Raw genomic sequence first — 22,161 nt, 5'->3', positions numbered from 1 at the left:
TCATAACATTCTCACAATGATCTATTAATTATTTTATGGAATATTTACTTAGTGTCTACTTTGAATCAGGCCCTGATCCGAGAACTAGAAGTACAGTTAAATGGAACCCAGCTGCTGCTTTTCAGATACCGTCATGAGGGAGGAGCCGACGTTTGAGCAAATAAGTTTTGAGAAGATTTAAGCTTTGGGAGACACTTCTCTGTGGGTCTCTTGCCTTCCTAACACATCTTATTGGGTACGCCAAGAATGCAAGGCCCCAACTACTCTCTATCCTAGCCATTTCTTGGAGTTATGTTTATAGTGAGTGACTTTGAGGGATGAGGTCATGTCTCCTTAGTACAAAGAGCAGACTTGTTTACAGCTTGCTAATGAAACAGTGGGTAACCTGAGTTCAACCCTCCTCAGCTGTGATGCAATCAACTGTGTGTGCAACATCCACCCAGGCCCATCTCATATTATTCTCACAGGACATGAAGGCAACGGGAACCAAGAGAAACATGATGTTCATGCTGCTAATTGAACTTAATGAAGCCCTGTGTCCCTGGCTCAGAAGTCTCATGTCTTCTGCTAGCATCCCTGAGAGAGTAACACACTAACTTATTAACTTTTAAGTTAGGTAAAATCCAAGACTTGACACTAATATTAATAGAGATGTATGAGGTGCTATGAACAATTTAAACAGCTATTAAGTTTTTTGGGGCAGCTTTATTGTGGGAAATTTGATGCCAGATTACACCTCCAATGTTTGATACAGACATAAAAAAGTTCAATGTCACTAACACTATTCAAAGTCATCTCTCAGAATTCAGCCCCACTGCCTGCTGTAAGGGCTAGCACCTTCAATACAAACAGAAACAGGACAAATCTAACTATGCTCATAAGGATCATGACCTCTGTTTCCACTAAGTAATGACAGCACTGGTAAGTACTATACTGCCACCACTAATAGCTAACACCTATATGCGCATACTGTGTGCAACAATTTTTCAAAGCATTTTACTTTTATTAAGCTCACATAACCCTCATAACAACTTTACAGTATTGGTGATATTATAACCTCCATTTAGCAGATGAAGAAACTGAAACAGAAGTAAGTTGTGCAGAGCCACAACCTAATCTGGGTCTAGATTCTGAGCTCTGAAATAGATGTCTGCCTTTCTAGAATATATTTAAGCTGAGAGATCTTACATAGGGGAAAATTTCAAATTGTCTTTTTTTGGGGTAAAATTGAGCATGTTTTGTTAACGTTTCTAGGGAGCAGACTTCAATATTGAATTTCTACTGCTATCCATTTTCCCTGTTCTCATAGAGACAAAAAAGCAACTGTCCCATGGGACAGAGAGCCAGGGACAGCAGTGAGAAGACACCTAACCAAACAAACATAAATCACTGGAGTAAGTAACAAAACTGCTGGGTCCAGCCCTGCCTAACAACTACACTAATCCCCTTACCTTACAGTAAGTCTAACTCTCACTAAATAACTTAGAAAATATCTGGTCAAATAAAATGGCTTGCTTTTCAGAACAGTAAATAGGTATATTTACCAATCACATATAATATGTTGGGAGGAACGAAAACATTTCCAAACTAAAACATTTCCAAACACATCACTTTTGAAATCTCAACAGTAAGAGTTCCTTGTCAAATATGAATAATATTCATTTCTTCTATAATTTCTATACAATGTGTTATATAAAAAATTACAGATATGAAACACTGATGGGGTTATGAAAGAAAATAAAGAATTAATGTCTAATAAATAGTTAATAGTTATTAGTATAACCTGACAATTCCTACTTGCTTAGAGTTCAATCATGATTTACACATCTGATTACCTGTTGTCTTATATTTTCTCATTCTAATAAGGTTACTAATTTATTCTTTGTCATTCTGTGGAAGTTTTTAAACAACAACATGAAAGATAATTTTTTTTAAAAAAGGAACCAGACATTATATAACTGAAAATGATCAAAAAATTTACCTTGATAGCGTCATCATTTTGAGTTTGGTTAGAGTAAATCCAGCTTTGTTTATTATTTCAATTATTTCTCCAGCTTTTGATACTGCATCTGGTTTAATCAGGGCTAATGTTCTGTAAGGAAATACATTTAAAAATAAAAATAGTTCAGCAGTTTTTACTTATAATACTTAATCAGAGGTCGTTTCCATTAAAATCCTAGCTCAAAGTAAATTATAAAGACAAATGTACTAATAATCTCTTAAAAACTTATACAATACTGTTCTCTCAAATCATCCCACCCTTGCCTTCTCCCACAAAATCTGAAAGTCTGTTCTTTATATGTGTCTTTTTTGCTGTCTCGCATATAGGGTCACTGTTACTGTCTTTCTAATTTCCATATATTTGTGTTAACATTCCGTATTGGTGTTTTCCTTTCTGACTTACTTCACTCTGTATAGTGAAGTCGCTCAGTTGTGTCCGACTCTTTGCAACCCCATGGACTGTAGCCTACCAGGCTCCTCCCTCCATGGGATTCTCCAGGCAAGAGTACTGGACAGTACTCTTGAGTGGGTTGCCATTGCCTTCTCCAGGAGATCTTCCCGACCCAGGGATCAAACTTGGGTCTCCTGCATTGCGGGCAGATGCTTTAACCTCTGAGCCACCACTCTGTATAAAAGGCTCCAATTCACTCTGTATAATTAGCCTCCAATTAAAATATATAAATAAATAAAAACTTATTCAATGTAAGTTTACTGTTTTCCCCAAGGAAATAAAAATTAGTACCCAATCTATAAAAAAGAGTAATAAAAGGTTGCTAAGTCACTTCAGTCATGTCCGACTCTGTGAGACCCCAGAGACGGCAGCCCACCAGGCTCTTCCGTCCCTGGGACTCTCCAGGCAAGAACACTGGAGTGGGTTGCCATTTCCTTCTCCAATGCATGAGAGTGAAAAGTGAAAGTGAAGTCACTCAGTCGTCTCCGACTCCCAGCGACCCCATGGACTGCAGCCCACCAGGCTCCTCCATCCATGGATTTTCCAGGCAAGAGTACTGGAGTGGGGTGCCATTGCCTTCTCCGAATAAAAGGTTAGAGGGGAAAAAAAGTTAAGACTGTGATTTTAAATATGCCCACGTAAGAAAACATAAGTGTTTAAAAACACTTCTATTTCTTAACATTTTATAAAAGATAACAATTTTCTAAAAAGTTGCATTAAACATATTATCACCTTGATTTCTGGTCTCTTAAACTTTAACATGTGTATGCCATGCAGTCAGTTCAGCATTGATCTGGAAATTATTCTAAATTCTTCTGTTTATTCATAGCATGAATCACGTACAAAGAAATAAATGTCCCCCCACCTGACAACGTCTATGACTAGCAAACACCCTGCTAACATTTCTTTTCACTATGTGTTTAATTGGAGGATAGTTGCTTTACAATGTTGTGTTGGTTTCTGCCATTCAACAACATGAATCAGTCATAAGTATATTATGTCCCCTCCCTCTTGAACCTCCCTTTCATCCCCTACCCATCCCACCCCTCCAGGTTGTCACAGAACACCAGGTTGAGCTCCCTCTGTCATACAGCAAATTCACACTCAGTTCAGTTCAGTCGCTCAGTCGTGTCTAACTCTTTGTGATCCCATGAATCGCAGCACGCCAGGCCTCCCTGTCCATCACCAACTCCCGGAGTTCACTCAGACTCATATCCATCGAGTCAGTGATGCCATCCAGCCATCTCATCCTCTGTCGTCCCCTTCTCCTCCTGCCCCCAATCCCTCTCAGCATCAGAGTCTTTTCCAATGAGTCAACTCTTCGCATGAGGTGGCCAAAGTACTGGAGTTTCAGCTTTAGCATCATGCCTTCCAAAGAAATCCCAGGGCTGATGTCCTTCAGAATGGACTGGCTGGATCTCCTTGCAGTCCAAGGGACTCTCTCCAGAGTCTTCTCCAACACCACAGTTCAAAAGCATCAATTCTTCAGCACTCAGCCTTCTTCACAGTCCAACTCTCACATCCATACATGACCACTGGAAAAACCATAGCCTTGACTACACGGACCTTTGTTGGCAAAGTAATGTCTCTGCTTTTGAATATGCCATCTAGGTTGGTCATAACTTTCCTTCCAAGGAGTAAGCGTCTTTTAATTTCATGGCTGCAGTCACCATCTGCAGTGATTTTGGAGCCCGAAAAAATAAAGTCTGACACTGTTTCCACTGTTTCCCCATCTATTTCCCACGAAGTGATGGGACCGGATGCACTAGCTATCTATCTGACTTACGGCAGTGCATATATTTCAGTGTCACTCTCTCAATTCGCCCCACCCCTCCACCTTGCCCCGTTGTGTCCACAAGTCTGTCTCAATGTCTGGGTCTCTACTGCTGCCCTGGAAAACAGGTTCATCAGCACCATTTTTCTAGATTCCATACATTTGTGTTAATAAACAATATCTGTCTTTCTCTTTCTGATTTACTTCACTCTGTATAACAGGCTCTGGGTTCATCCACCTCACTAGAACCGACTCAAATCACATTTTCTTTCTAAGAGGATACATCAGAGCTATGCATTTTCCCCTCCGAAGCCACAGAATGAATATATTTTTGGAGTTGGAGAGCACCTTAGTTTCCTGATTTTACTAACAAGGAAATGAAACCCAGAGAGGTTACTCTCCAAAGGTCACACAACAGGTGTATGGCATTTTCAGGACAAAACACCAGCTCACACTGAAGAAAGAATTCATAGGGTCTGGACTCCATCTTAGGCCACCTTTCCAATGGACTCTGAACTCTGTGTTTAGTGCCTGTGAAAACAACAGAAGGATAAGACCCCCTCCAGACAGGGGAACCTTGAAGATCGTATCTAGGTTACTCATCGCCTAAAAGAAAACATACACTAATCACCCCTTCCTCCAGACAGCCCATAAATTTTTCTGTATCAATCAGAGTGTAACCTCGGGTTTCTTGATTATTGGCTAACTGTTTGACTGTTTAAACACATGAGCACATAGCACATGAATGATGGGGTTATTGGGATTGTATTTTCCTTGGTTTATGTAAGTCTCAAGGAATTTGGAGTGGCAGGTTCAGACATGTACACATGGGGTATAAAAGATTTTCACAAATGCTGGTTGGGGTCCTTGGCTAAGAGGAGACTCTGCCTTGGGCCCCCCGGTGTAATAAACTGCACTCCACTATCTGCATTGTCCTTTTGAGTGAGTGTTTCCCGGAACGCATGGCTACAACAACATGACTCCTGGGTGGTCTGTGCTCCTTCCACACCACAAATAAAGTTACTATTAATATATAAAAAAGAACATAATCACAAATCCTCAAGATTAATACTTGTACATATAAGGTAAAATCAGATTAGTTGGAGTAATTCAGCTTATATGACACACAAAATAAGATTAAAAATTGCTGCCACTTTCCTTTTATTTTCAGTTGTTCTGATATGTTGGTATTAATTCAAGGAATCTATAAAAAGAGAATGTTTGGCTTTTTCATAGTCGATTTTTTTTCCCCCAATGAGACAAACTTAGCTAAGAATATAATCATAAAAATATCCTTACAGTTGGATATAACTTATGTGTGTGTTAGTCGCTTAGTTGTCTCTGACTCTGCAGCCCCATGGACTGCAGCCTGCTTGGCTCCTCTGTCCATGGAACCCTAAAACTTATGGCTGGCTTTTAAAACTTTTAAACAACAAAAGCTGTTCATTGTAGTCTGATAGAGCTTGTCATAAATGGACTACCTTTTATTTTGAAGCAAGTGAGTCTCTTATAGCATTTTACAAGGCTTCATTGAAGATACAATTAAAATTGTCACTTCTTAGCTCAATTGTTTAAATATTATAAGGCCAAACTAACCCATGATTGTTTATACTAAGCTCTAGAAATGTCTTCAGGAACCAAAGCTCTTAAAGAAAATATAAAACATATCGGCAGTGAACAAGAAGCAATGTGAAAAGTTTTGCAGTTTAGTTTAAAATGCAGTTTCATTTTCTCTTTAAATGCCTACAGGAGACAAAGCATTGATTCAGTCAGTTCAGTTCAAGGGAATGCATTGGTCATAGCAAACCCCTTTTCCAACAACACAAGAGACAACTCTACATATGGACATCACCAGATGGTAAATACTGAAATCAGACTGATTTTATTCTTTGCAGTCAAAGGTGGAGAAGCTCTACACAGTCAGCAAAAACAAGACCTGGAGCTGACTGTGGATCAAATCATGATCTCCTTATTGCCAAATTCAGACTTAACAAAATAGGGAAACCCACTAGACCATTCAGGTATGACCTAAATCAAATCCCTTACGATTATACAGTGGAAGTGACAAACAGATTCAAGGGATTAGATCTGATAGACAGAGTGCCTGAAGAATCATGGCCGGAAGTTCGTGACATTGTAGAGGAGGCAGTGATGAAGACCATCCCCAAGAAAAAGAAATGCAAAAAGGCAAAATGGCTGCCTGAGGAGGCTTTACAAATAGCTGAGAAAAGAAGAGAAATGAAAGGCAAAGGAGAAAAGGAAAGATATACCCATTTGAATGCAGAGTTCCAAAGAATAGCAAGGAGAGATAAGAAAGCCTTCCTCAGTGATCAATGCAAAGAAATAGAGGAAAACAACAGAATGGGAAAGACCAGAAACCTTTTCAAGAATATTAGAGATACCAAGGGAACATTTCATGCAAAGATGGACTCAATAAAGGACAGAAATGGTATAGACCTAACAGAAGCAGAAGATCTTAAGAAGAGGTGGCAAGAATACACAGAAAAACTGTACAAAAAAGATCTTCATAACCCAGATAACCACAATGGTGTGATCACTCACCTAGAGACAGACATCCTGGATTGTGAAGTCAAGTGGGCCTTAGGAAGCATCACTACGAACAAAGCTAGTGGAGGTGATGGGATTCCAATTGAGCTGTTTCAAATCCTACAAGATGATACTGTGAAAGTGCTGCACTCAATATGCCAGCAAATTTGGAAACCTCAGCAGTGGCCACAGGACTGAAAAGCTCAGTTTTCATTCCAATCCCAAAGAAAGGCAATGCCAAGGAATGCTCAAACTACTGTACAATCATGTCTTTACTGTTTAATTATTCAATAGTTAATAGTTAAACTTATTTTGGAGGGAAAATAAGATAGGCATCAGGAATCATATATATTATTTAAAAGTGAAGATAGCACACAAAAAAAGGGCCACAAAAATATATTAATAGTGCCATTGTTACCTGTTGTTTAGTTGCTCAGTCGTGTCCAACTCTTTTCGACCCCATGGACTGTAGCCTGCCAGGCTCCTCTGTCCATGGGATTTCCCAGGCAAGAACACTGGAGTGGGTTGCCATTCCCTTCTCAAGGGATCTTCCTGCCCCAGTAATGGAACTTGTGTTTTCTGCTTGCTGATAACAAACCACCCCAAAATGTATTCCCTTAAAAATACAGTTTCTCAAGATCTTCTAGATCAGCTGTGGAGTGGTTTCAGCTGGGATGGGTCACAAAGCTGAGGCAGTGAGGCTTCTCTTTCCTTGAGGCCTCAAGAGCTGGAGTAGGCAAGGAGATGGATTCTCCCCTTCTGCTGCTGCTGCTAAGTCGCTTCCGTTGTGTCTGACTTTGTGCAACCCTATAGGCGGCAACCCACCAGGCTCCCCCGTCCCTGGGATTCTCCAGGCAAAAACACTGGAGTGGGTTGCTATTTCCTTCTCCAATGCATGAAAGTGAAAAGTGAAAGTGAAGTCGCTCAGTCATGCCTGACTCTTAGGGACCCCATGGACTGCAGCGTACCAGGCTCCTCCATCCATGGGATTTTCCAGGCAAGAGTACTGGAGTGGGTTGCCATTGCCTTCTCCGGATTCTCCCTTAAAGCCTCCATAAAGCAATGCAGCCTTGCCTGCCAACACCTTGATCTTAGACTGATGACATTTGTGCTGGACTTCTCATCTACAAAACTAAGATAATAAATTCGTACTGTTTAAGCAACTGACTTTGTAGTAATTTGTTATGTCTTCAATAAAAGACTCAGAGGAAAAAAACTGAAGAGGAATAAACACCACCAACAAAAAAATGACATGAAAAAAAAAAAAGAAAAAACAGGAAAGCAGTAAAATGTAGACATATGTACAAAAATGCAAGTACAACATATGTAAATATACATATATTAGTCTTCAGTTCAATTTAGTTGAGTTGCTCAGTCATGTCCGAATTTTTGTGACCCCATGGTCCCCAGGACACCAGGCCTCCCTGTCCATAACCAACTCCCAGAGTTTACGCAAACTTATGTCCATTGAGTCGGTGATGCCATCCAACCATCTAATCTTCTGTCGTCCCCTTCTCCTCTGCCTTCCATCTTTCCCAGCATCAGGGTCTTTTGAAATGAGTCAGCTCTTCACATCAGGTGGCCAAAGTACTGGAGTTTTAGTCTCAACATCAGTCCTTCCAATGAATACTCAGGACTGATCTCCTTAAGGATGGACTGGTTGGATCTCCTTGCAGTCCAAGGGACTCTCAAGAGTCTTCTACAACACCATAGTTCAAAAGCATCAATTCTTTGGCATTCAGCTTTCTTCATAGTCCAGCTCTCACATCCATACATGACTACTAGAAAAACCATAGCCTTGACTAGACAGACCTTTGTTGGCAAAGTAATGTCTCTGCTTTTGAATATGCTGTCTAGGTTGGTCATAACTTTCCTTCCAAGGAGTAAGTGTCTTTTAATTTCATGGCTGCAGTCACCATCTGCAGTGATTTTGGAGCCCAAAAAATAGTCAGCCACTGTTTCCATTGTTTCCCCATCTATTTGCCATGAAGTGACGGGACCAGATGCCATGATCTTAGTTTTCTGAATGTTGAGCTTTAAGCCAACTTTTCCACTCTCCTCTTTCACTTTCATCAAGAGGCTTTTTAGTTCCTCTTCACTTTCTGCCATAAGGGTGGTGTCATCTACATATCTGAGGTTATTGATATTTCTCCCGGCAATCTTGATTCCAGCTTGTGCTTCATCCAGCCCAGCATTTCTCGTGGTGTACTTTGCATGTAAGTTGAATAAGCAGGGTGACAATATACAGCCTTGACGTACTCCTTTTCCTATTTGGAACCAGTCTGTTGTTCCATGTCCAGTTCTAACTGTTGCTTCCTGACTTTCATCCAGACTTCTCAAGAGGCAGGTCAGGTGGTCTGGTATTCCCATCTCTTGAAGAATTCCTCAGAGTTTATTGTGATCCACACAGTCAAAGGCTTTGGCATAGTCAATAAGGCAGAAATAGATGTTTTTCTGGAACTCTCTTGCTTTTGTCATGATCCAGTGGATGTTGGCAATTTGATCTCTGGTTCCTCTGCCTTTTCTAAAACCAGCTTGAACATCTGGAAGTTTACAGTTCACGTACTGCTGAAGCCTGGCTTGGAGAATTTTGAGCATTACTTTGCTAGCGTGTGAGATGAGTGCAATTGTGCAGTAGTCTGAACATTCTTTGGTATTGCCTTTCTTTGGGATTGGAATGAAAACTGAGCTTTTCAGTCCTGTGGCCACTGCTGAGGTTTCCAAATTTGCTGGCATATTGAGTGCAGCACTTTCACAGCATCATCTTGTAGGATTTGAAACAGTTCAACTGGAATCCCATATCCTCCACTAGCTTTGTTTGTAATAATGCTTCCTAAGGCCCACTTGACTTCACAATCCAGGATGTCTGTCTCTAGGTGAGTGATCACACCATCGTGATTATCTGGGTCGTGAAGATCTTTTTAAATAAGTTCTTCTGTGTATTCTTGCCACCTCTTCTTAATATCTTCTGCTTCTGTTAGGTCTATACCATTCCTGTCCTTTATTGTGCCCATCTTTGCAGAAAATATTCCCTTGGTATCTCTAATTTTCTGGAAGAGATATCTAGTCTTCCTTTTCTATTGTTTTCCTTTATTTCTTTGCATTGATCACTGAGGAAAGCTTTCTTATCTCTCCTTGCTATTCTTTGCAACTCTGCATTCAGATGTTTATATCTTTCCTTTTCTCCTTTGCTTTTCGCGTCTATTCTTTCATAGCTATTTGTAAGGCCTCCTCAGACAGCCATTTTGCTTTTTTGCATTTCTTTTTCTTGGGAATGGTCTTGATCCCTATCTCCTGTACAGTGTCATGAACCTCCATCCATAGTTCATCAGGCACTCTGTCTTACACTAGTCTTACCAGTGAAAATTTAGAGGTTTTCAGGCAGAATGTTTTTTAAGGAGCTACATTCTGTTTATAAGAGATATATCTAATATATAACTTAACAAACCTGAAAGTAAAGTGATGATAAAAAGATATCAACAAAAAATTTATTATCAATCAAACCTATTCTTGAGAAAGACAGTTAAGGCTCCCCCTCCTTGGCTGTGGTCTCCTTCTATCTTCTAAGCCAACAATGGAGATGAGGTCCTTCTCACACAGGCATCACTCTGGTTCTCTGCAGCCAGTTAAGGTTCTCTGGTTTTATGGACTCCTGTGATTACACTGCGCCTATGGGGATGATCCAGAATAATTTCCCCAGCTCAAGGCCTGTAATCTTAATCAAATCTACAATGACTCTTTGCCATGTAAGGTTGTTAGGCTGCACCCACAGGCCTGTAAGCCTTGTAGCTAGTTTCCAGGCCTCAAGACAGAAGAAAGAGCCAGAGAAACCAAAAGAGATCTCAGGGGTTTAATGCATGAGGGGCACTTACATGCCTGAAGCAGGGTTCTAGAGCAACACCTCACCGTGTGGGGCAGACAGTTGGATGCTGCTGCTGCTAAGTCGTTTCTGCTGATGCTGCTGCTGCTGCTAAGTCGATTCAGTTGTATCCAACTCTGTGCGACCCCATAGACGGCAGCCCAACAGGCTCCCTCATCCCTGGGATTCTCCAGGCAAGAATACTGGAGTGGGTTGCCATTTCCTTCTCCAATGCATGAAAGTGAAAAGTGAAAGGGAAGTCGCTCAGTCGTCTCCGACTCTTAGCGACCCCATGGACTGCAGCCTACCAGGCTTCTCCATCCATAGGATTTTCCAGGCAAGAGTACTTTGCTACAGTGGGCAGGATGTAGCAAAGTCCTGGCTACTCAGGGCAGAGAGAAGCTACTATTTACAGGGGGAATTGACATCAGGTGGGTTCACCAGTTACCAAGGGCTAATTAACCCCTATAATTAAGAGAACTGAATCGCCCGCCGTGTGAGTGAAATAGGCAGGAAGAAAATCTCAACCACTCTCAGAGGTGGCTTATACTAGACAGCCTAAACCAGTACTTTACTTTGATTTACATCTGGCACCTACATCAGTGCTCCATCAGTTAAAAATTAGGAGGAGAATGAGACTAACTGAACCCAAGAGATGACACGAAGACTGTATGATGTCTTTACATCTGAACAGTAAAACTATAAAGCATCAATTCATTGCTTAGTCACTCAGTCATGTCTGACTCTCTGTGGACCCATGGACTGCAGCCTGCCAGGCTCATCTGTGCATGGAATTTTCCAGGCAAGAATACTGGAACAGATTGATATTTCCTACTCCAGGGGATCTTCCCAACCCAGGGAATGAACTCGAATCTCTTGGGTCTCCTGCATCGGCACGCAGATTCTTTACCACTAGTGCCACAGGGAAGCCCAATTCATTTTTACTACACAAAATGTAAATCAAATACTCTTTAAAAAAAAGAGAAAAATATTTAAAAAGACAAAAATGGAAACAAAACAATTTAAAAAATCAAATACTCTGACTCATTGACAACTAATAACATTTATCCATTTGATTTGAGGAGCTTTATAAAGGGAACAAGTTACAAATTAGCTAAGGGAGTAGATCTTTCATTAAGTTCTCTTACGACAAAAGAAAAATCAACGTAAAAAATAATAAGAGGGAGGGAGCGAAGTTTTGAAGGTGATAAATAAATTTACAACCTTGATTGTGGTAATTGTTTCACAGGTTTTACTTATCTCCAAACTCCAAAGATGTGTTAAATATTTACAGCTTTTTGTTTGTCCATTATATCTCAATACAGAGATTTTGAAAAAGAGAATAGAAATGTGAATCAAATGTCAGATTTCAACAGTTAAGAGGAATTCGAAAGCTGAGGCTAGTTTGTGAGCTAAATTGAATTACATAGAACAGAATTATCTTGATAAGTGCCTCAAAATTAGCAGATAGGCATCACAGAAATACTCCTCCCTCTCCAAGAGGCTTTACTCCAGAAAGAAAGGAGTTGAGTATGATTAACATAATAAGGATGTAATTAGTTCATAAATTCTCCTTGACACTATATAAAACTGAGAGCTAGGCTAAGTTACAATTACTACATAGAAGATATTTCCATGGGACCATGATAGACATGCATGTATTTCTCCATACGCCTACATCTTTGGTCATTTAAATAAAACAATGTATTTTTTAAAAAACTCTAATTCTGAAGAAGCTTATTTAAGTCACCCAAATGGCTGCTGGATTTAACCCCCTTGCAGTTAGGAAAGAATCAGAAGACAAAATGGCAAAATAATTTTAGTCAGTAAAAATATAATACAGCACATATTTTAATTAATTATATTTATAAAGCCCAAATATTTAAAATCTGCCTTCATATTCTTCTACTCCTATTTTTAAATCAGTCCATTCAATAATATTTACCAACATATGAATTAGAGGTTTAATAGAAAGAGAATGAGTTTTAAAGTCAAACACGACAAGATTTACTTGTTTCCCCTTTCTTTGCAGCTGTGTGACTATTGCCAAGTTACTGAACTATTCTATAAAAGGGAAACAACAACATTCACTGTAGAAAAATCAGACTTTATACACAATATCTAATAATTGCTATAGAGTTTACTTTGCTATATATACAATATATAATACATATAATAATTACTATAGATATGCTGCTGCTAAGTCACTGAAGTCGTGTCTGACTCTGTGCAACCCCATAGATGGCAGCCCACCAGGCTCCCCCATCCCTGGGATTCTCCAGGCAAGAACACTGGAGTGGGTTGCCATTTCCTTCTCCAATGCATGAAAGTGAAAAGTGAAAGTGAAGATGTTCAGTCGTGCCCGACTCTTAGTGACCCCATGGACCGCAGCCTACCAGGCTCCTCCATCCATGGGATTCTCCTGGCAAGAGAACTGGAGTGGGTTGCCATTGCCTTCTCCATACTACAGATATAATAATTTATATATACTTGTAATAATTGCTATAGATTTTACTTTGATTGGGTTTTATATATATACATATATATATATATATATATACACTATAGATTTTACTTTGATTGGGTCATACTATTAACCCTGTCTCCCTCATTTACCTATTTTTGCTAGTTTAAATGAAAACTTGAAGTAGTTGTGAACTGAGATGCCTACCACAGTGATTGGCATATAGCATGTGCTCAGAAACTTTAAGTTATAAATATTTATTTCTTGTAAATAAAGGAATTGTGGTTGATGCTTCCTTAACCCCACAGACTTTTATTAGTAGATCTCATAATAATGAGATTCTTATTTATCTAACATTCTTCTTTTTTTTTTTTTCCTATTTCGAGTTGTCCTGGGAATCTTTGGTTTTTCTTTTTTATGAATCATTCACCATCTCACTGATCCATCACCACCTGTGTACTAATACCACACTGAGCATCAAAGCACCTCTAGAATCATAAAGGGTTTTTTAAAAATCACAGAAAGAATATTACTATGAGGAGACTCAGATGTTAGGTAATCAGCTATTATTTGGGTGGCAAACCTCAAAAAATAGTTTGATAGATTTTTTTTTCCTGTAGAATTAAATAGTTTTTTGAGCTTTTTATACAGATAGCCTTAACTTCTGGAGAAGGCAATGGCACCCCACTCCAATACTCTTGCCTGGAAAATCCCATGGATGGAGGGGCTGGTAGGCTGCAGTCCATGGGGTCGCTAAGAGTCGGGCACGACTGAGCGACTTCCCTTTCACTTTTTACTTTCATGCATTGGAGAAGGAAATGGCAACCCACTCCAGTGTTCTTGCCTGGAGAATCCCAGGGACAGGGGAGCCTGGTGGCTGCCGTCTGTGGGATCACACAGAGTCGGACACAACTGAAGTGACTTAACAGCAGCAGCAGCCTTAACTTCCACCAGTGATCCCTATTCTTCACTACTGCAATAATCACTCCACAGATACAAAGAATCCCTCAAGTCAGATTAAGAGCATATAATATAAGCCACAGAAACTAGAGCCTGGAAAGATGACCAAAGAATGAAAATTCCATTTCAATACAGTTCAAGCTAGACTCAGAAAGCTGCAAACTCATAAATGCAGAGATTAAAACTTACAATGTCATTTTAGTAATGTTTTCTGGATAGCCTAATTTTCAGCTATAATGCCAACTTGTTTTTGTCTCTCTTCTAAATCAAAACTGAGGAAAAGTCAGAATGACAAATGTAGCTTTGACAAACAATGAAGAAAGAAGACCAGAGACACACCATGCTATACTTTTTCCATGTCACAGGAAGAGCAACACACAATGGCAGGGAGAGGAGAAGGCAGGGAAGCAGCCAGCCAGAAGCTCTTCCTCCAGACACAACTATTTTCAAAGATGTACTGTTTATTCAATAAATTTTGTGGGGCTGCTCCTGTGAATACTTCATTGTTTGAGGCACAATACAATGGACTTTGGGGAGGCAGTTGTGATCCCAAAATGGATTAAATTTCTTTGTATCACAGTGTTTTTGTACATTTGTTTCTTTTTAAAATAAATATTCTATCTTCAATTGATCAGTCAGTATTTATCAGATATCTATGAATACACTCAAAAAGAGACAATTTATATTAAAAGCAATCTTTGGTGCTGGAGAAGACTCTTGCAGTTCTTTGGACTGCAAGGAGATCAAACCAGTCCATCCTAAAGGAAATCAGTCCTGAATATTCACTGGAAGGACTGATGCTGAAGCTGAAGATCCAATACTTTGGCCACCTGATGCGAAGAGCCAACTAACTGAAAAAGACCTGATGCTGGGAAAGATTGAGGGCAGGAGGAGAAGGGGGTGACAGAGGATGAGATGGTTGGACGGCATCACTGACTCAATGGCCATGAGTTTGAGCAAACTCCAGGAGATACTGAAGGATAAGGGAGCCTGGCATGCTGCAGTCCATGGAGTCACAAAGAGTTGAACAAGACTTAGCGACTTAGTCAGCAATACAAAAACATCTTTGTCAATTAGATCAATGGTCATCATTTGAAAATGGGGGGAATAAAAAAAAGGAAAGAGTAGATAACAAATTTTAAATTGTTATTCAATGATTCGTTTACCTAACACAGATAAGGTGCTTGTAATGTGTGAGGAGATGTGCCAGGTGCCACAGGAGACAAAAATCTGAATTGAGACAGAAAGAAGACAACCATTTTGCAGGTCTTACTCATTCTCCTGTGATTAAATCCTCCCATTCCTGATTCATACAGACACTGGACTTTAATCTTGCCTCTACTCTGCGATCTTCAGCAAGTTACCTAACGTCTCTAAGCCTCAACTTCTCCATCTAACAGAGTGGAATTAATAATAATAGTATTAGCCTTTGTATTTAGGTTGTTGTGGGGCTTAAACAAATGATGCATAGAAATCATTTTAACACAATGTCTGATATAAAAACAGCTAACAGATATTAATACTCTCTTCTGAGTTTCCATTTAGCTTATGGCACTCACTACTTTTGCCCCATAAACCAAGACTTAAAGTCTCAGCTCCCAGTTAGAAGAATGATGAGGGTGTATATAAAAGATCTGCACTTTTCCCTCCAGAAAATAATCACAGTCTAAGACCATGGGTATCACTTTATTATCTAAGTGAGGAAAAAATTACAGAATCTGCTCCACAGAATTCTAAAAATGTCCTAACACTGAATTGGATCACTGAAAAATACTTATACTATAAAAAACACAAGATAGAAATAAGAAATTCGAATTTGGTACCAAGACAGACATAATGTTCTAAGAATTTAAAAAAAGATTACATAATAATTTTCTTACTTTTCTTTCTTACTGCCCAGTTGACGAGCTGTGTATTGATCTCCATAGTCAAGCAGCACCAGTTGTCGAGAAAAGATGTTCACTTTGTTGCCTATAAATAAATCTTCCAGATGAAGGTCTTCATATTTTGTCCGCTTTAAAAAGGTGCGATGATTCTTTACATCATGCTGGAATCAAAAACAATACAATAAAACAAATCATTGTCAGTAGGAAATGTTAACCTTATTATAAACTAGAAATAAAGTTATTAATTCTGTATTATTAAACATAAGTTACATCAGTTCAGTTCAGTTCAGTTCAGTCGCTCAGTCATGACCGACTCTTTGCAACCCCATGAATCACAGCATGCCAGGCCTCCCTGTCCATCACCAACTCCCGGAGTTCATTCAAACTCATGTCCATTGAGTCAGTGATGCCATCCAGCCATCTCATCCTCTGTTGTCCCCTTCTCCTCCTGCCCCCAATCCCTCCCAGCATCAGAGTATTTTCCAATGAGTCAACTCTTCGAATGAAGTAGCCAAGGTACTGGAGTTTCAGCCTTAGCATCAGTCCTTCCAATGAACACCCAGGACTGATCTCCTTCAGAATGGACTGGTTGGATCTCCTTGCAGTCCAAGGGACTCTCAAGAGTCTTCTCCAACACCACAGTTCAAAAGCATCAATTCTTTGGCGCTCAGCTTTCTTCACAATCCAACTCTCACATCCATACATGACCACTGGAAAAACCACAGCTTTGACAAGACGGACCTTTGTTGTTTCATTTTTGCTACAAGTACAAGTAATAATTTCTTTGATAACATGCATTTCCTAGCCTAATCCAGTAATAACATAAAAATTACAAATTTGATACTTTTAAATCCTGAATAGAAATTTTTGTTTATTTCCAAATCATGGTAGCAAATTAGTGCCTCCAAGATGCCAAATTTCTCCTTTCTTGCCTACACAAAATCCCAATACCAGATAGGTCAGCCTGCAAAAGGGACTGTCAGGAAAGGGACACAAAGAAATAAGCAGGATCTCTTGGCTCAGTCTTCTACAATCTGACTTTTTGTAGTGATAACAGCATTCAACAATACTGACATTTATGACTGTGATAATCTTTATCTACAACCACTTGACTATTGATTAATACAAAACATGAATAACCCTACTTCAGTTTTCTAACTGAAAAAACAATTTCTATTAAAAAAATAAAGGTACAAAGTATCTTCTTGTAATGGAATTATAATGCCAACAAATTTTTTGATTTCCCAAATAATAATGTATTTTTTTCTTTCAGTTTTGTTGAGATATGATTAATATATGAGTTTAAGGAATATGGCATAATGATTTGACTCACATAAATCATGAAGAGATGACCACAAAAATTCCATGAACATTCATCATCTCACATAGACACAACTAGAAAAAAAGGCAATCCTATTCCTCCCCCAATCCCACCTTTACTCGGTTTGCCAACTTTTAAGCAAAGAAAGGCTCGTTTACCATTTCAACAGATCCATCCCCGGGGTAAAATAAAAGCTCATAACGTCGAAATAGTGAAGCATTTGGATCAAACCACTCTGCGATGAAAACGAATCTCTCACTATGATTCTGCAAAGAAAGAAGAATTTTAACAATAACATACAAAATATAAGCCCTCTTGAAAAAATCCTATGAGTTGAAAGAATGACCAAATATTTGCAATGAACAAATCTGCTATTATAATACTTATTAATAACTGAATAATTCTGGTTTTCAACAATATGACAGCTATCAACACATCCTTAGAAATATTTCCTCTAATTTCTTATTAAATACCCTTTGATATCTCAGAGTTGATTTATGAACTTAATACTTCACAGCCACCCAATCATCCTGGGTAAACTGACACTTTTTTAGAACATGAGCTCCTTATCTGACAACTGTTATAATTCAGTACCTCTCCATAAAGTTCTAATTGTTCTAAGTTTAAGATTCCAGCAGTATTAGAATATTGTTGTCATTCAGATTATAGCAAGCATCTTTTCTCTCCTTAGTAATTTCACATGATAGTATCTTTTTATAGAAATAGTGGGAGAATGTGTTAGTCTAGGTCCCCCGAGAAGCAGACAAGATGCCAAGACAGGATTAAACATTCAAGAATCTTATTCCTGTAGGAGAAATTCTGAATGGAAATTCCTAACAGAGAAAATAGGGAGGGATCCAGAGAAAGCAGACAGACCACAATACAGAGTTGACCCTGAGTTGAAGGAGAGAGAGAAGGAAGTTTGGGGGGAACCCTCCTGAATTGCTCTAAAGTCTAAGGAAGGTTCAGCAAGACATCAGGCAGTGCTCAAGCCAGATAGCCCTCAGAGAGTTCCCTGACTTCCGGTGATGGGTGGGCCTGTTTTAGTATCTCTGCTTCTCTCAGCCAAGGGCTGGGAACCCCTGGAAAACAGGTCCTAAACACAAAAGCAGAAGTAGATTTCAGAGCACAGGAACTAAGGCCCTTTGGTCACTTAAGCTCCCTCTAGATGAAGATCTGTGAGGTGTATACAATGAAACATAAGTCAAAGATGGCCCTCTTTCCTTGACTATTAGGCAGAATTTCCCATCACACGCTATAATAGCTTAGCCCCTAAAGGTCCTTCATCACAAAAAGCAAATGAGGAAGGAAGAAAGGAATCTAAGGGTTTTGTTACTAACTCTAGATTTAGCATCTGATTCTCTGGTTAGTGTATATAGATGAGTTTCTTTTATATTCATAATTCACTTATAAATTCTAATAATAGTATGTCTAGCTATATTTATGATCATATTCATAAGCTATAATAGAGGCACTTTTTAAGACACTATTTTATTTTTCCCGAAATCACCCAAAAAGACACATTTAAATAATGTGTAGTAGTCAAGAGAAACAAAAAGATAAGAGATACACTATTGTCTTAATACAAGTCTTTCGTTATTTTTCATATTAATCCTTATAAATACAGCATTTTATTTTTATTTTTTAATATGACTGCTTAAAATTTAGGTTTCATTGTGTATTCTAGTATTATACTCTCCTTTTAATACAAAATTTAAATAGTAGTAGTTTATCAAAAACCTTACTATCTATATTAAAATATCCATTTGTTCAAAAGCATTATTGAAATATTGCCTTCATTAAAACAGGTAAAATTATGAAATAAAAGAAATGATGAGACATGTAATTGAAGGTGAGGCAAATGAAAAACCAGTGAGACTTGGTAGTTCCATTTATCCAGGCAGCCTTAACCACAAAATCACACTCTTTAATTCTATACCAGATGGTAGAATTTTTCATGATTCATTATTCAGAAAACAGCTTTAATACAAAGAAAGTAAACTGAGGAAGTACTGTTTCTGGCTAATAATGCAGCTTACGGCATATGACTGCTGCTTTCCAAGAACAACCAGAAAAGTGGGATAAAAAAAGAAAAAAAAAAAAAAAAAAGGATCTATCTGATGACATTGGAGAGCACCTAAGACAGCCAGATTTGATAATCTAAGATTCAGAAAGAAAGGAAGCTCACTGAGGTGAGCACAGTACTTTTTATGCTGCTTTTACCTGAGGACATGTGCTGAGACTCAAGTCAAGCTGGACAAGAGATGAAGAAGCCCAAGAAGCTGACAGAGGAAGGCCGTCTAGAGGCAGAGATTTTTGACAAGGTCATGGGGATAAGTAGACAGATATTGAAATCTGAGGCTACCAAACCAGCCGAAACTGGAGGGGCAAAGATCCTAGAGAAAATGAAATCTTAGAGAAGGGAGCTCAAGCCTGTGTTTGCTCAACGGAGCTTTCAGTAGCCTTTCTGTTGTGGCTCCTGGAACATCACACTCCAGGAGCATGGGTAAACTAAAGGGAAACTAATACTAACAAAATTTGAAACAAGTTTTGTATTCACGCAACGCTTAGCCCTTAATCATGCTGAAGTGACACTTCCTCTATTTTAGCTGCCTGAATCTCCAGAAATGGAAATACAGGTTTTCCTATGCAATGTCAAGCTTTCAAAGATAAACTATGCGATCTACCAAAAAAGAAGACCAACAGGAAAAAAGAAATAATAGAAAGAAATCCATGAATACCCTAGTTATCAGACAAAATTTTCAAAATAAGTATGAAAAATATATGTAAAGGTTAATAATTTCACCAGAGAACCAGAATCTACTTTTTTAATCAATCAGAAATTAAAGAATGAAAAGCAATTGCACACAGCATTCTATAACTAAGAAAATTACCCTTCAAAAGGTGAAGGTGAAATAAATATTTTCAGACAAGTAAAAACAGAAAATTTATTGCCACTGAAGTTCTGAAAGAAAATGGTTCAAGATGATTCAAGAAACAGAAGGAAACCATTGTTTCCAAAAACAATGGAAATATAAGTATGTGGGTAAATCTAAATAAATAATGCATATATAAAATTACAATAATGTCTTGCGGTATATAAAATAAGTAGAACTTGAATGCAGGTCAATAAGAATATAAAGAGAGTGAGGGGAAGACAATATTCTTTAAATCATGTGACGCAAAAAAACAGTATCTCCTATATCAGCTACTCAATCTTTTCTCAAATTCCAATGAACATCAGTGAAGAGAATATCTCTTAAGATAATAGGCACACAAACTGGAGACATTCTGTTCAATTTTTTACACTCTGTTCTGTTAGAATGACTTTTCTTCATCTCCTAGTGCCCAGACAACAGGAAAACAATTCTCAAAATATTTAATAAATCAGTGCCATTCAAATTTTAAGACACTAATAATAACTATTAATCATGACAATAACAATAATAATTTTTAGAATACCTACTAAGTAGCAGGTTCTTTACATACATGATCTCTTTCCATTCTCATGACAGACAGTGTAGGTTGACAGAACCAGGGATACTATTTCATGGACAAGAATAGTAAAGCCCAGATAATTTGAACACTGGTCCAAGGTTACATAACAAAAAATGAGTAAGTCAGCACTCAAACTTTTGTTTGAAGACAAAACCCATATTTTGTCCCATTAAACTGCACACCTACACAAAATGATACAAAAGTCAGTGTTAAAGGAAGTACTCATTCACTGGGCCTAAACTATGGTGAACTGAAGTATTTAACTACTCATCTATGTAAAGTTAAATAATTCTATTTCAAGGTCAATTTTGTAACATTTAACAATCATGTAGGAGAAAGGGAACAGATTATTATAAAATAGGATAAGGAAATCAAGTTGTTCCCTATGACATCAAACATACTTAACAGAATATCTCATTTCAATTACATCCCAATTCCAGAATCTTAAGAAATCAAGTCAGTGAGGTGTGCCCTCATAAAATACCAAAAAAACCCTTAAATATAGAACTACATTTTAAAACCCATATAACATTCATATGGAAATGCAAGAGACCCAGCATAGCTAAAACAGTTTCAAAAATGAAAAACAAAGTTGGAAGACACATTTTCTATTTTCAAAACATACTGCAAAGCTACAGTAATCAAGACAGTATACTATTGGCATAGAATAGATACAGGTTAATGTAAGAGGAGAGAGTCCAGAAACAAGCTCATACATATCTGACCAGCTGATTTCCATCAAGGGCACCAAGACCATTCAAATGGGGAAAGATCAGTCTTTCAACTAATAGTGCAGGGACCACTGGGTATCAGACCAAAAAAATGACACTGTATCCCTACCTCAGTCTACATACAAAAATTAACTCAAAATGGATCACAGACTAAACACCAAGAGCCAAACTAGAAAAACTGTTGGAAGGAAACATTTGTGACTTTGGGTTAGGCAATGGTTTCTTAGATAAGACACCAAAAGCACAAATGATCAAAAAAAACAGAACAGCAAAAACACAGATAATCTGCACTCTAAGTCATCAAGGGAGCAAAATGACAAGCCACCAAATTGGAGAAAACACTCACAAATTACGTTATCTGATCAGGGAGGGTCTAGCATCCAGAATGTACCAAAAATCTTAACTACTCAATAATAAAAGACAACCCAGTTACAAAATGGACAAAGGATCTGAGTAGACATTTTCCCAAAGAAGACATCAGAAGATACACAAAGAGCCAATAAACCTATGAAAAGATGCTCAATACCACGAGCTATTAGGGAAATGGAAATCAAAACTGCAATGAGATAGTACCTCTCACACACCTAAATGGCCATAATAAAGATATACAATAACAAATGTTCGTGAGGATGTAGAGAAAACGAAACATGTATTTTGCTGGTAGAAATG

General features: G+C 38.3%; 1 protein-coding gene across 2 annotated transcripts in view; it reads right to left on the bottom strand.

Annotated features, from left to right (window-relative positions):
* NME7 (NME/NM23 family member 7) overlaps window positions 1–22,161 on the bottom strand; it is a 245,214-nt gene that overhangs the window by 184,135 nt on the left and 38,918 nt on the right. For both annotated transcript variants that reach the window (XM_070385323.1, XM_005902373.2), the window contains exons 2-4: window positions 17,422–17,529; window positions 15,937–16,103; window positions 1,982–2,092 (exon numbers count right to left, since the gene is read on the bottom strand). In XM_070385323.1, coding sequence (XP_070241424.1) covers window positions 1,982–2,092; window positions 15,937–16,103; window positions 17,422–17,529 — 386 coding nt within the window. The remainder of the gene's footprint in view (window positions 1–1,981; window positions 2,093–15,936; window positions 16,104–17,421; window positions 17,530–22,161) is intronic.

Source organism: Bos mutus, chromosome 16 (assembly GCF_027580195.1).
Source record: "Bos mutus isolate GX-2022 chromosome 16, NWIPB_WYAK_1.1, whole genome shotgun sequence".
Classification (NCBI taxonomy): Eukaryota; Metazoa; Chordata; class Mammalia; order Artiodactyla; family Bovidae; genus Bos; species Bos mutus.
Note: the sequence above shows the minus strand (reverse complement) of the source record. Positions and strands in the feature narration are given on the sequence as shown.